This window comes from Martes martes, assembly GCF_963455335.1.
Source record: "Martes martes genome assembly, chromosome: 15".
NCBI lineage: Eukaryota > Metazoa > Chordata > Mammalia > Carnivora > Mustelidae > Martes > Martes martes.
In genome coordinates this window covers 60,071,057-60,087,045 of record NC_137903.1, presented here as the reverse complement: position 1 = coordinate 60,087,045, position 15,989 = coordinate 60,071,057, and the positions used below count along the sequence as shown (strand labels likewise).

Sequence of the window (15,989 nt, the reverse complement as noted above, 5' to 3'; positions counted from 1 at the left end):
CAAGACACATAGAAGAAATTTGAAATCTGTTTTCTCTGAGTTCACGTTCAAGAGCCACTTTTCCTATTGTCTCCCATAAAGTCATTACTGCAGCTTCAATTTAAAATGCTTATTTTTGCTGAGTTTAATTTAGATACACATTTGCATTGTAAAATGAGTACTTTAAAAATAATCATTTTAGTCTTAAGCATAAATGCTAGTTCTTTGTGAGGCAAGTAACTTCCTGAGTTGCATGTTAGCGCTAAGGGCGAAGTAAATTTCTGGAGTGAGATTTTACCTTCTGTCTGCTCTTATTACCAGGAATAGTTTGAATTTGGTATGTATCAAGACTTTTGCATTAAATGTATAGAATTTCTGTATAAGAAAAGCTTTTGATTAAGGCGATTTTATATTATTACAATAGTTAGGATTGGTATGCATTTATTAGCCACTGAACGAAAAGTGCAATGTTGTCTTTGTCCAGTGTGTTCACAATGACATTTATACATAATGATGATCTGAAGGGAGGGATGATCTTATGTATCACGGGCACCCAGCACAGGGTGGAAATTTTACAAGAACCATGAAACACAGTTCCATATTTCTATAATGCATTGTAAGTTCTCAGTTAATAATTTGGGGATGTGTCATTTTCCGTACTGCCCATTTAAAGTCCAAGAGAGTACTGCATCGGAGGCTGGAATGAACATAAAAGGAAGGAAAAACTTCTCCCTGCATTGGGATGTGGACAGGCAGAGGTTTCTTTTGGTCAGAAGCACAACACTTGACACATAGTAGGTGTACAGCATCGGAACCTACTGGAAATCTCTCTAGTGCCCTTCAGTTTTTCTAGCCGAGTCCATTTTGCTCTGGATTTCTACAAGCCCCTGTTTAAGCAACTGGATATAATTAAGAATATTAGCATTTACAGATTTTTATTCTTTCATGCTGAACAAAACAAACTACCCACATTGACTATATATTTTAGCGAATTTTAGAACAAACAAAACTCAAAGATTGACACTATTAAAAAAATGGGGCATAAATATCGTAGGTTCCTATCAGATCTTTCTGTTACAGAGTCTATCTGTCTGGAAAAGTTAGAGCCTTCATCAGATTAATTCTTAAAAATTAAGTCTAAAAGCCTCCACAGATGAAATGAACACATCTTTTCCTTATCCAAATTAATGCAGCCTCCACAGTAACAGGACAATTCCAACATCTGGATGTTGGGAGTTTCTGTGTGATTTTTCAAGGGTAGTAGACTTGTCTATACCAATTTATTTTGTTTAGGAAAAGAGTCAGGGCGGGGGTTGGGGGGAGAGAGAGACCGAGAGAATAGAGGTGTGGGTGGCCAGCCTGGATGCTAACCAAGCCTAAACTATCAGCCTCCTTCATCCATTACGCTGTCTCTGGATTTGTGATGGCCACGTCAACACACTGATTTATAGCAAGCAACTGAAAAGTAGCTCCACAGGAAAAACAGTTCTGGGAAGACTGTCTCTTGTGCTCCTCTTCTCCCCTTAACCCTCAAACAGGTTTGAATTACTCATGGAGCCTCTTTCTGCTTTTAGCATAGGGGGTGTAGTATATCCCCAGTGCCTTGTATTAATCTGCTAAGGCTCCTTCCTCAAGAGTGTACGATAACACGACTTCTGTCTTCGGGGCTGAGAATCATGATGAATTACCTCTTATTTATGGCTTATCATAGTTGAGGGGTTTAATAAACAGATTTAAGCATTACAGGATTTATAACCCAGGGAATGATTTGGTATAGAACATGTTTTGCAGAATTATGAACATATATATTTTTAAAAGCTGAGCTTTGGGGAATATGCTCCCTGTTCATGTCATTATTGTACTGTGTGTTCTAGTTTGTTTATCTACTTTTTTTTTTTTTTTTTTTTTTTTTTTACTATCGTCTCAGCTGTGTTTCTGTGTCTCGTTCTACCTTTAGGCCATTGCAACCTGTTCATTTCTAAAAGCCAGAGTGAAAGAGAGAGAGAGAGAGAGAGAGAGAATCTACAAAGTAAAGAGAATTTCATGTGTGCTATGACATTGTCTGGGCTTAATAGAAGCTTTAACACATGTTTCATTTTAGTATATTTTTTTCTCTCTAGATTCAAAATCAGGTTAACCTCTACCCATATTTTGTACATTTTATAGTTATTATAGGTGAAATATGGCACTTTGGAATATCTGGTCTTTTATTATTAATGCTTGCCTCCCTGACTTTAAAAAAAAAAGAAGATCCCAGTTATACATGAAGTTCATAGAAAGTCAATATTGAAAAATTAATTGCATAGATAACTTTTCCAACATGACCTATTGCACTAAGTATAACAAGGCACTGATCTTTTTTTTCAGAGATTTGACCTGTGGCTCACATTTAAAAGTCAGCATTCATTTTATGGACTTGCCCATCAAATTAAATTTTATTTGGTCCGTCAACATTTTATAGCGCTAAATTGTTACTGCTTGAAATCCATGTGTCATTAAAACATAAAACTTGTTCTTTGGCAAGAAATCTAACCATGACCAGTTAGATTGACTTGTGTCAGTTTTAATTTCAGGACTCCCAGAAAGTATGGATTGTTACTATATAGGATTGGGTTTTTTTTTTTTTGGAGGAAAGCAATGGTACATTGTTCTAATAGTTTAGAGACTGTACTTTATGCACTTTTTTCCCCCCTCACTGTGGGACAGTGAAAAAAATTATTGGCTTTCAAACTCTGTCAAGTAGCTTTTTATCTTGGTAATTTGCTGAGTCTGATGGGTATAGGTAAACAGATCTTACTTTGAGGAGCTTACCTGAGGAGGCTTTCTGGGTCTGACTTACTGCTTTCCATGGTTGCAATGGGCACTCAGTAAAAATAGTAATTATTCTGTGTCATGACACCTCTGACATCAGTTTTGTTTTATTTACAATTTGTATGCTGATGATTTTCCAAAGATGATTAAAAGTATCATTTTTTATAGTAAGTTTAGGACCTTTTTAAATAAAGTCAGGGAGTAAAAAAAATTTTTTTAATGTGAAAAAAGGGGCAGAGAAAATGCCACCTCATCAGAGACCAAGGATAAGATGGTTTTAACAACTGAATATTATGTTTAGTTCTGACACTCATATCCTATTATATTGTTAGTCTCTGTTTTAGATTTTTTATATATTTGCACCATTTCTTTCCCAGCAAATTTAAACCCCAGGAAGAAGAGAACCTGTCTGTTGCTTTTTTGTTGTCTTCTATATCCCATCAGAGTGCCTCTCTTGAACACAATAAATACTCCAGAAATGTTTTTATTGATTCTGACAACATATGAATATTCCAAGCATTTTCATAAATTCATAAGATCTTTTACATAATTGAGGGACGACATACTTGCTTCCTTAAATATCCATTCAATCTATATTTTCTGGCTATGCTACTCAGCTTTCAATATGAATTCTAGCAGACTGCTAGATCTAGGAAACAATGCTCACAACTTTTGAGGCATCAACGTGTCCGACCCCTGGCTCATCTCCGGGGCTGTTGTTCTCCATTAGGTACATTCTGTAAAACCTTTTGTTACAGCTGTGATTTTACTCTGTATGCCACAGAATGGAGTTTCCAAGCGTTTCATGGAGAATCTGTTCTCATTTTCTCATGAATTTATTATTTAATATCCTGACACTATCAATTACATTATGTCTCTTCATCCAGAGATGCTACTTTCCGTATTTTTAACTTTTCATAGGTGAGGAACAGCTTTGAGAATGCAAACATTTCTTTTTCCTTTTTTCTTCCTGAACTGGTTGGCAAAGCATGTGTTCCTTCTCACGTCTTTTTCTTTTCTTTTTAATAGTATGCTGCATCCATCGAGAACATTTACCAATTTCCCTAACTGGAAACAGGTCCAACTGAAATTGGGCCTTCTACCCATAGACTAAAAGATCTAGAATTCACCAAAACCATATACATACAACAGTATGTTTCATGGGCTAAAAAACTAGTTATCACAGGATGGCCTTGACCTCAGGGATCAAACCTGAGGGCATATGAGAAAGTCAAGGGAAGAGCAGAGAGCAGCACAGGACGGCACAACTGTACTTCAGTTCCAAGAATGTTACAGTGCTCCTGTTTTTACTTCATTAGTAATTCAACATGCCTGATTTGCCCACACAATACTTTCAACTTAGTTTACCCGTTTGACCTGGAACAAAGTGAAAGCACATTTTGCCCAGTTGAAAGGTCTCCTGGCAAGTTGGTTAGCAACAGGCTTGTCAGTCCCGCTTCAGTTAGCAAAGAATAAACACATTTCACTCGACAATTACTAGGGTACTAACTTCCTCCCTGTGCAATTTTCGATTTCACATTCTTGAATCTTTTTTTTTTTTTTTTTAAACGTGCTATTCAACTTTATACCAGGAATGCCTGCCTTCCTCAACAAGAGTTCCAATTTCTTGAGAACAGAAGTTTCTCCATTTCTTCGTGGCCGTGAGGAACCCAATTTAACTGCCCAGAGGAGGGCTCGGAGACAACGTCCACTCGGAGGGAGGCAACAGCGACGCTGCGGTCTTAACGTCTTGCCCCCTCGGTAGCTGGACGTTGTGGCTTGATACGTACCAATTAAAGCCTCCGGCTACGGCTTCCACAACTACCAATTTTGCTGCAGCTCTCTAACATGTGGTCACTCGGGAGGGTGTACTCGGAACAGGGCGAGTCCGCGGGGCACGCGAGGGTGCTGCGAGAAACGCAGGCGCGCCGCCCGAAACCAGACGGCGTCGGGAGAGCGACGCCCAAAGCCGGCCTCTCCCAGCCGGTCGCGGCCGCGGCGCCCCGACGTGCACCTGGGGACGGGGCGCGGCAGGACGGAGCCCGAGCGCTGCTCGGTCCTGCTCCCTGCGCTCGGGCGGGCGACGACTGCGCGGCCTCGCCCGCGGCCCGGGGAGCGGAGGGGGCGGCCTCGGCCCGGCTCCGGTCCTCCGTGTCCCCGCGCGCCCTGCCTCCCGAGGATACCTGCGTAACTCGGCGCACCCCAGCCCCACTACGTTTAAAAGTGTGTTTCTGGGGGTCACGGTGCACACCGAAAGGCTCGCTCCGCACCCCCCAGGGCGCGCGAGGCCTCGGAGCCCGGAGACAGGCCCCTCCCAGCGCAGCTGTCGCCGCCGCCTGCGGGCTCCTTTCACTTTCTCACGGCCAAGTCACCCAGAGGGGCGCCGCTGCCGCCACCGCCGCTGCGCCCGAGGACTCCGCCCCGCGCCCCTTCGCTACCGGCCCCCGCCCGTCCGGGCCCCGCCCACTCCGGTAGTTTCTGTCCGCGATTGGCGCGCGCGAGCGGCAGCTCCGGCTCGTCTCCCCCATTGGCTGCTCCCTCCTGTCAGTCCGACGATTGCCCGCCACTCCCTCCGCCCTCCTGCAAAGCCGCCCTCCCATTGGAGGAGACTGGGCGCTGGGGGCGGGCGGGGAGCGCCGGTCCAGCCGCTTACGGTCAATCGCAGAGGCCCAACGCCGGGAGGGAGGGAGGCAGGGGGAGGAGAGGGGCGGACCGAGGCTGGGCGGGGGGGGAACATCTGGCCGGCGCCGCCGCGTGCGTGCGTGGTGCGTCCTCCCGCCCCCTCCCCTCCCCCTCCCCCGGCCGCCCCCCCCCGTCCCCCGCCCCCCTTCCCCGGCCGGCGGCTCCGCGCTCGCTCCCTCGCTCGCTCCCTCGCTGTGTCTGGCAGGCTGCGGCCGCCGCTGGGCTGCTGCCATGGGGAGCCGTTGAGAGTGGGGCCCTCTTCGCTCCGCCGCGCTCCTCCGGCTGCCAGCGGGGGTGGGTGGGAGGGAGGGAGGGGGCAGGGGGGAGCGGGCGACGGAGCCGGGATTGGGGGGCGGGGGGGCCGGGAGGGAGGGGGGCAAGAGGAGGAGGAAGCCCACCAAGTCCGGCGGCGGCGGCGGCGGCGGCGGCGGCCGGGAGGAGGAGGAGGAGGCGGAGGACGCGGCGGCGGCGGCGGCGGCGGGGACGCGGTGACTTAGGGCCGCTCCGTGTGAGTCCCGGCGCCGGCCCCGGCCCCTGACCCGGCGTCCCTTCCGCGCCCGGCCCCCCTGGCGGGCGGGGGGCGCCAGCTGTGCGGCCCCGGCCGGCGGGCCAGAGCGGGCGGAGGGCGGGCCGGGCCGGGGGCGCCCCCGCGAGTGGAGTTAGTTTGTGTGCTTGGAGCGGTTGGGGCGGCGGGGGGCGGCGCAGCTGCGGGAGGCCGGGCGCGGGGACGGGGCCGCCGCAGCTGCGGGGTCGGGCGGGGTGCGGGCTCGCCGGCTCCGCGCCGCGCCCCCCCAACCCGCCCCCCGCCCGCCCGCCCCGCGGCCGGTGCAGCTGCGGCGCGGGGCGGGCTCCCGGCCGGTGCAGCTGCGGCGGCGCCTCCCGGGTGCGGAGGGCGGCGGGCTGGGGGAGGGGGCTTGGGAGCCGCCGCAGCTGCAGCGGCGCCCGGGACGGCCGCGGCTCCGGGGACCGGTGCAGCTGCAGTGGCGCCCGGGGGGGAGGGGGCCGGCGGGGGAGGGGCCCCTCCCGGGCTAGTGCAGTTGCCGGGAGGCCCCGGGGGCTCGCGCGCCGCGGCGTCGGGGAAGCGGTAGCAGCTACCCTCCTCCCGCGGGCTGCTTCTTACGACTTTTCTTTTGTTGTTGCCGTGACCCGGGTCTGTTTTCTCGTCTGCTGTTTAAGGTGTTTTCCTGCTGCACCGGCTCTCCGCCCTCCACCTCCTTCCCTGTGGTTTAACCTTCCTCTTTCCCCGTGTGTTTTCTGCACGGTGAACTACATGGAGATTTGCATTTCTCCCTCCCTCCGCTCTTCCCCACTCCGAACCCTCACCCCCCACTCCTTAGGAAAAAAAAAAAAAAACAAAAAAACCCCAACCTTGCAAACCCTCTCTGGACCCCGCGGTAGCAAGACTGTGAAGGGGTTGATTTGTGGGGTGGGAGTCGCTGGCCCATTGCGGTGCTTGGGACTCATTAAACTGTCACTCACCCCCCCACCCCACTGGGTAAATGGGGTGATTAATGTCTGATATATTGGAATGGGGCGAGGGCATTTGTGGAGAATGGGTTGTGTGGCTGAGGAGGAATGTAGCTCCGAAGAGTGCCGCCTCGAACAGGCGTTCGTCATTATGTCATTCAGCGCGAAGTTAGAGAAAGTTAGGTTTGTGACTTTGGCAAAGCGAGGACTGGACAGAGACGTCGGTTTTTGTTACTCTTTAACTCTGCCGCGGTTTCCTGATGAGGACGGAGTGCTGATCACCAGGGCTGCAACACTCGCGCCTCGGGCCTTTTCTACGCCTCACCGTCCCCAGAGTCTGTGGAGATGTATTTGACATTCACAGATGTCGCAGCACCTTGCAGGGCGCTGGTCAGCCCAGCCTGGGGTTACGTGAGGATTTCATCAGCCATTAGAAAAGACCCACAAAGTCGAGCTAAAAGTTCCCAAACTTAGGAGACCTGCCCCCCCCCCTTACTGAAAGCTGAAAGGTTTTCCTGAGATCGTGAAACATTACAGAGCGACCCCAAAAAAGATTGTTATGGGACACAGATCAAGGGGAAGACAAAGTTCTGCTTTTTTCTGAGCAGAGGGTCAGATCAGATAGGCAGGTGCAGCGCTCATTTTAAGTGGCCGTAGCAGGTTGTATCAGTTTATTAATTTGTCTCATGGAACTGAAGTTCTTTCCAGGATTTCAGAAAGTGCAGTTTCACCTTGTTGATACCGAGAGCTGAAATTTGCATGAAGTGGTAGTGTGGGAAATTGTATCGAGAAGGTAGTAGGAGACAAAACAGTTAAAATGAGAGTGAAATCGTAAGGTGAACCGGGCCGGAGTAATAGTTCTGTCTCATCTTCCAGCCTTCTGAGACACGTATGCCATTATCTCGGCAAAAAAGAAAAAAAAAAAAATGAAAGTACGGTAATAATGTCGAAATGGGACTGGAGATGTCAATTGGGTTGGTTTAAAAATATCCCCTAAGCTGCCTTTGAAACTAAACGTTGGAGTTGAATAAAAGTGAATCTGGATTTCCTGCATAGCACCGTGGCTTGAGTGTGCTGTCAGTATGCAAGCCAGTCCACCAACTTAAGACAGAAGTGTTGCTATTCCATAAATACAGTAGAACTCCATATGCTGAGTTTTTCCATTTCTTTCTGTTAGAAAGTTTGGAAAAAAAGGGAGACTTTGAAGTATTTTGTTTATACTAACAGAAGAGAAAAGTTCTCCTAAGAAAAAGCTGGTGGCAGGAGTGTAGAGGAGTAGCATATGGCATTAAAAGGAGCACAGCTGGAGGTAGCATTTCCATCTGAACATGATGTCAGAGCAGCTGACAGCCTGCCATCCCTCAGCCTTTTATTCTAACACACAGACAGGGAGTTAGTGTGTGCGGATCTGTGGTGGAGAAGGTATCTTATTCCTCTCTAACATCATCTCCACTTTGCATCTGTCTCTCTTAGTCTGCTTTTTTTCCACCGATGTAACAGACCTGGAGCCAGCGAGACTCAGAGGAAAGGACTTAATCAGGTTTATGTGTCCTAAAGGTAGGAGTAGCAAGAGATTAGACGGAGCATATTTCTGTTTTGGTGTGTTGTTTATTTAATTAAAAAAAAATCACATTACTTTTCTAACCCAGTTTAGGAATAATATATGAAACTGAGTCTTAAATGAACATCTTACTGGAGTTGGGAGTCTTGGGCTTGTTTAGTTTTAATTTTTATCCCTTTTGCTCGAGCAAGTAAATAACTTTAATACACAGAAATATTTCAAGTTTTGAAATGTGAAGGAAGGCTTTGAAATGTTGCTTTTCGAGATCACTTTGGATTAAAATGCTTCGTGTGGTTGTTCACTGCTATTTAGATTCCTTTTGCTTGTGGGGCGGAGGGGGGAGAGAAATAGTAAACTGTCTGGAATCCAGCATTCAAACTTATATGAGAAGATTATTCTAGTTAAGAAGCTAGATTGTTGTGTAATTAATTCCACTGTGAAACTTTATTCTTCAAAACATTCAGCAGCACTACTGAAACATACAGCTGTAGTGCTTTTGAAACCGAAGGTTTTTTTAAAAGGGGGAAAAAAAAAACTTTTGTCCCCAGGAGAATAGTGTGACTGGTTTCCTCATTTCTCTTTCAAATATATATTTAAGAGAGCTTTTATTTCAGCATAACAATAATTATTTGCAGGAGTTTTTGTGTTAGCGACTAATTTAGAACTTGTAGATTTGAGCTGCCTGAATTGGCCAGACAGCTGTAATCGCACTCCTCTATTCTTAATCTCTTTATCTGGGCAGCAGCTGCCATATGGCCACAGTCAGCTGGATCAGATGTTTATAAGCTTCCTTCTTCGTCCCTCTCTGTCCTCTCAGCCTCCTAATTTGATCACGGCTACCTTGTGAGCTGCCCTCCAATCTTTATTTTTAGCCCTCTCAAGGATTAGGATTGATGTTAGCTGTGGGGCACTTAAAGTGATTGTATTGTAAATCTTGGTTTATTCTAGCGGTGGCATCGTGGTGAAGGTATTTGGGGGCTAGGATGGAAGTTTTGGTCCATCTTGGGCAAAGTGGAGAAAAGGCAGGGAGGTAATTTCTGGAATATTAAATTGCTGTGTGTCCGTTGCCCACATGCACTCTGAGCTGCTTGGTGTGGAACCTTGCTTCTGGTCACAGGAAAGGGGAAGTCGGGCTTTCTTGAATTTTTTAAGGAGTTGAATTTTGCAGTTGAATTTTGACCCTTTGTACATCTTCGCCTTTCCTCTCCCTCCATCTCACCCTCCACCAGAAAACAAGGGCAGCCGTGCATATTTGAAAGAATAGAAGCTAGTGGGAAAGCAAAAATTTATCAAGTTTTAATGAAACAAAGTATTTTCTGTTGCATGAGGTAAGGCAGAGTCAGAGAAAAAAAAATAGTTTCTCTTTTTCTAGCAAGGCTTTTGGGGTGGGGGGTGGATGTTGAACCTGTAAAGCTTTTGAATGCGATACGCCTTCATTTGAAAGTTAGAAATAATTTTAGTATGGAATTCATTTGCTTTGCAACAGATCAAAGTTTAGATGAGAATTTTCAGAGTCCAGTGAAGCCCTTCTGGTTCCAGATACTCTGGATGTACAGATCTTACAAAGAAATATTACTGGTTTTTTCTCAATTCATTTAAAAAATATTTGGATTCGTTCATAGTAAAGATGATCTTTTCCATCTGTTGGTGTAGTTCTCTCTGATCTCGTACATGTGTGCCGTACCTGCAAATCCTAAGGCATTAACATCTGTTTTTATACACAGGGCTTTTGTTGTTGTAACACTCTGACTTTAAAAGTGAGTTGTTTGCTAATTTCTGGGCTAATTATGCGATTTCATTTTTTCCCCCTCGATTCAGCCAGTGTGTGCGTTAAAATTGAGCTTTCTAAGTGCAGTCATGTATCAAAAGTAATAAAATAAAAAGGACGGTTGAACAAGTTTTCTGAATCTTTCAGAACGTGTTTGGGACTTCTCTTTGTTCATTCCCTGAGCTGTTCCCTTTGAAATTAAAGCTGTTTTGTAGGTTTTGTGGGACATAATTTGATGAGTAGCTTCACTTCTTCTGAAAGAGAGCTGAATTCCTCTTCTCAGTAAGAGACTGCACTGAAATGAAGCCTTTTAAAACTTAACTGAAAGTTCCAGGAAGGTGGCGATGCATCAGGGACCGTTGGGCTGGGGCGAGGAAGTTTGGAAAGTGCACTTTTTCTCCTCCTCGCGTGGACTGGGTTTTGTGCGAATGATCTGGTAGTCCCGGGGTCAGAAGCCTGATTAGAATGCAGGGACGTGTACCTCGGCGGCCCCAGCCGAATCACTGTCACTATCTTTGTGTGTGTGTGTGCGTGTGTGTGTGTGCGTGCGCGTGTGCGCGCGGGGACCGGCGGCCCCGAGCGCTGGAAGGTTGCTCCTGAGCGGGCTCTCACGAGAAGTCTGTCTGTCCGCAGGTTATGAAGACAGCATGGAGTTCCCAGACCACAGTAGACATCTGCTGCAGTGTCTGAGCGAGCAGCGGCACCAGGGCTTCCTGTGTGACTGCACCGTTCTGGTGGGAGATGCCCAGTTCCGCGCGCACCGAGCTGTGCTGGCTTCGTGCAGCATGTATTTCCACCTCTTTTACAAGGACCAGCTGGACAAAAGGGACATTGTTCATCTGAACAGCGACATTGTTACAGCCCCAGCTTTCGCTCTCCTGCTGGAATTCATGTATGAAGGGAAACTCCAGTTCAAAGACTTGCCCATTGAAGACGTGCTCGCAGCTGCCAGTTATCTGCACATGTATGACATCGTCAAAGTCTGCAAAAAGAAGCTGAAAGAGAAAGCCACCACGGAGGCGGACAGCACCAAGAAGGAGGAGGACGCCTCCAGTTGCTCGGACAAAGTCGAGAGCCTCTCGGACGGCAGCAGCCACATGGCCGGCGACCTGCCCAGCGACGAGGACGAGGGCGAAGACGACAAACTGAACCTCCTGCCGGGCAAGAGGGACTTGGCGGCCGAGCCGGGGACCATGTGGATGCGCCTGCCCTCGGACTCGGCGGGCCTCCCCCCGGCGGGCGGGGAGCCCGAGCCCCACGGCGCCGCCGCCGCCGCCGCCGCCGCCGCCGCCGCCGCTGCCGCCGCCGCCGCCGCCGCCGGAAAAACAGTGGCCAGTCCCTGCAGCTCCAGCGAGTCTTTGTCCCAGAGGTCTGTCACCTCCGTGAGGGATTCGGCAGATGTTGACTGTGTGCTGGACCTGTCTGTCAAGTCCAGCCTGTCAGGAGTTGAAAATCTGAACAGCTCTTATTTCTCTTCACAGGACGTGCTGAGAAGCAACCTGGTGCAGGTGAAGGTGGAGAAAGAGGCTTCCTGTGAGGAGAGCGAGGTTGGCGCTAGTGACTATGACATGGAACATAGCGCTGTGAAAGAGGGCGGGAGCACTAACGCCAGGGTACAGTATGAGCCGGCGCACCTGGCGCCGCTGAGGGAGGACTCGGTGCTGCGGGAGCTCGAGCGCGAGGACAAAGGCAGCGACGACGAGATGATGACCCCGGACGCCGAGCGCGGCCCGGTGGAGGGCGGCATGGAGAGCAGCCTGCTGCCCTACGTGTCCAACATCCTGAGCCCGGCCGGCCAGATCTTCATGTGCCCGCTGTGCAACAAGGTCTTCCCCAGCCCGCACATCCTGCAGATCCACCTGAGCACGCACTTCCGCGAGCAGGACGGGCTGCGCGGCAAGCCGGCCGCCGACGTCAACGTGCCCACGTGCTCGCTGTGCGGCAAGACCTTCTCGTGCATGTACACGCTCAAGCGCCACGAGCGGACCCACTCGGGCGAGAAGCCCTACACGTGCACGCAGTGCGGCAAGAGCTTCCAGTACTCGCACAACCTGAGCCGCCACGCCGTGGTGCACACGCGCGAGAAGCCGCACGCCTGCAAGTGGTGCGAGCGCAGGTTCACGCAGTCGGGGGACCTGTACAGACACATCCGCAAGTTCCACTGTGAGTTGGTGAACTCGTTGTCGGTCAAAAGCGAAGCCCTGAGCTTGCCCACTGTCAGAGACTGGACCTTAGAAGATAGCTCGCAAGAACTCTGGAAATAATTTTCTATATCTATATATATATATAAATAATATATATATATACATATATATATATATACGTATCTATACATAGATCTCTATCTAGTTGTGGTACGGTCTAAAAGCAGCCTTGTTTCCTGGAACTAAAACGTCGGGGCGTTAACTCGGTTTTGCACTTTAGAGTAGCATGAGACTCTCACTAATTTAGCGTTCTGGTAAAAGAGACTTTGGAGCAAGTCGGAGACTAGAGAGGGCTTCTCTTCCGAGGGGGTAGGGGAAGGAAGCCGACAAGAACCTTTGGAACAACTCGTCCTGTCACAGGATGCTCTCACAGGGCTTGATTCTGTCGCCACTGCATTGTCTTCTGAGCGCTCTCTCTCTCTCTCTCTCTCTCTCTCTCTCTCTTTTTCCACTTTGTTTTGGTTTTGTGTTTCTGTTTTGTTTTGGTTTTTTTGTTCTGTTCTGTTCTCTTTTTGTTGTTGTTGTCGTCGTCGTCGTCGTCGTTCCCTTTCCTTTTTCAGAGTAGAAATTCCCTCCAGTTTGATTAGCCTCTTTATAGGTCACAAAATTGCATGAATCTTTTCTGGCTGTTGGAAACCTGAATGCTTTTAGACCCAAATGGAAAATTTCTGAAATGCTGGATTATCTATTTTTAAACAAGCAGTTGACTTAAAACTTTCTGTGGCAACTTCTGGTTTTCTGACGGTTCCCAATGAGAGAAATTCTGAAAGTACACTGGGATCACTGGGACGCTGTCTTTGTGAAGGTTTGCTTGGGATGAAAAAGGATATTGCAGCTTCAGCAGTGTTGAACTGTGTGTTGAAAAATGTGAATTACTGTTCTTGTATACTGTAACTGATTACACGGGCTGGGGGGGTGTCAGAACTTGACAGGTTGTGTTGATGCTCTTAGTTGAGTCTTGAAAAGTAAATATTAACGCTACAGAAATGCATGAGTTTCAATATATTTTTTGTCTTTGTTTGCATTGTATAACTTTAACGAGTGAGTTTAAAATTATTTAATTTCCTTAGAAAAAAAAATAGCACCGTTTGGGGAAAAAAAACTGGTGTTATGAAGAACGTAAATGCACTGTTTTTATTTTTATTTTATATAATTTAAATTGACTTTCCCACTGTCTTTAAGTTGAAACTGTTAAGCTGAATAAAAACTTAAGCTGCAAATTGATAACTTTGCTACATAACAAGGAAAATATAAATGTTTACAAACGGCTTAAAGATTTGCATGTGCAGTGTGCATTTATAACAAACTTCTAATTGCACAAAACCCATGCCGGCTCAAAAGTTTAGGTGTACACATTTACCCAGCTGAGCGTTTTTAGAGTAACTACTGCACAAATCGACAATAGGTCATTCTCTCTCTTCTTTTTCTTCTTCCTTTTTTTTGGGGGGGGTGGCTCCCCTTCTCTTTTTCTTCCCTTCTCCCTTACACTCCCCTCCCTCGCTCCCTCCCTTCCTCCCCGCCTTCATCCTCCCCCATCCCCTCCCACCCCCAACTCATGAAAAGATTCTATGGACTGAAAAAGCCCCGGGCTGAAAGGACTGGACTGCCTTGATTGACGTGGGGAAGGTGGGGAAGGGGGTTAGTAGACTATGTGTATCGGGGCAGCAGAGGCTGCAGCCCAACGTGTGGTTTTAATGACCAGCACGCAGGGCAAAAGCATTTTGCACAGTGTTTGTTTTCCTGTCTTGCACTTACAAATAAGGTCTATGGGAGTAGCATGGAAAACGTTTGCTGTTTTTCCCTTTTTTTTTTTTAATTGCTTTTGTTTAAAATTTGATCGCCTTAACTACTGTAAACATAGCCTATTTTTGTGCTTAAGATACTGAATGGAAAACTCCATTGTGTGTTGCTGGACTGTTTTGGAAATATTTGGTCAAATGTGTGTTAATTTGGCTGTAATGGCATTTAAAGCAAACAAACAAACAAAAAAAAGCTGTGAAAATGGCCTTGGAGCATTATCTTTAGTTACTTGAAGAGTTTCTAGTTTTTTTAAATACAGTTTATGTTAAAATAATTTTTATTAATTTAGAGGAGACAATCAATGTCTGAGAAAAACGGACTTTCTTTTGGATTTTCTTTTTGTGGTCATTGTGAGTGATTGCTTTTTCCTTTTATTAGTTTCACATTCTTCCTTTGTTCTAAAACTTAGACTGACATCTAGCTTTGACAATCATAGTATGTTTTATTTTCCTGAGGGGGGAATAACTTATAATGCTGTTTAGTTTTGTACTATTGGTGTGTTGGTGAATTTTTAAACTGTGTGCTAACTGCAATAAATTATATGAACTGAGGACCTTGTGTGCGTCATTGTAATCGTGATTATGTCCTACGTAGACCCTAAATATGTGTTGTACGTGGCATCTTTATTTTTAATATCAGTTCTGTCCAGAGCTTGTGGGATGATCAGGATGCCTCAACTCACTCAACTGGAAATGTGCAAACATTTGGGCTTTCGGTCCTTTAAGATGCTAATGCACATTTTTAAAACGTGACCCATTTTCTACAACCTAGGTCAAGAATGTTAAGGTAATTCCCTAGCAATCCGTGAATCTACAGAACTTCGCGTGGCAGCATGGGTTTTTCCTAGTGACGCTGCACGGCTAGCTGCTCATCCATACACCCCAGGCCTTTTTCGTGGGTAATTTTATCCCAAGTTGATGGGTCAGATCTATTCTTCTGCGTTCTGGTGTAAGTGGAAGATTGAAGGAGACCGGATGTCTTAATTTGGAAGATTGCTTGGGCTAATGACTGGAATTCTAGGCAATCAAATTAGCAGGCATGCGATTTTGTTCAAGATGGTCTATACACACCCTTTTTGTTGCTGGGAGAGCTCAGAAGTTCCCAACTTTTTAATTCTCAAGGTTTCGAGGACTCTGAACCCTAATTTTTGCCATCGTCCCGACTTCGCGCTCGTCTCGTTGGGCGTGTCAGGGTGAGAAAACACTGCTGGTGGATGGCAGGAATTCACAAGAAGAACACACAGACGCACTGGACAGGACAGCGTGCAGGGCTGGCACAGACACGAGAGTGTGAATCCTCAGGTCCGTATTTGCCCATAGCTTCCGAGGCTTCGAAAGATACACAGCAAGACACAGTTTTACATTACTCCAGTCAAATACGATACATTTCTATTACACTGGCCTAGAGTAACGTGAATATTCTTAAATTCTATAGAAGAAGTGGGATGTAAAGTCCAGAGCTTGAAAACACACTCATAACCCCCGGGGTGGCTATGGATGGGAATCCAAAAAGATTTTTTTTTTTTTTTTAAATTTTAAGCATAGAGCACAATCAATAATTTACTCTTTAGAATCCCTGCGTTTCCTTTTTTTGTTTGTTTCTTTCTGTGGTCGTTGAAGGAAGATTTCTATCACATGCACTCACGCTTGCTTTTAACCAACCAAGCATCGTTTCGCGTCAAAGGGGAATGTACATTTGAGCTCTACGAAATTATTTC

General features: G+C 47.0%; 1 protein-coding gene across 1 annotated transcript; it reads left to right on the top strand.

Annotated features, from left to right (window-relative positions):
• Positions 1–5,934: 5,934 nt before the first annotated feature.
• Positions 5,935–14,823, top strand: ZBTB18 (zinc finger and BTB domain containing 18). The gene is made up of 2 exons (XM_080824211.1): positions 5,935–5,980; positions 10,902–14,823. Exon 2 carries the CDS (start codon positions 10,916–10,918, stop codon positions 12,530–12,532), a length of 1,617 nt encoding a protein of 538 aa, XP_080680337.1. The 5' UTR covers positions 5,935–5,980; positions 10,902–10,915; the 3' UTR covers positions 12,533–14,823.
• The last annotated feature ends 1,166 nt before the right edge of the window (positions 14,824–15,989 follow it).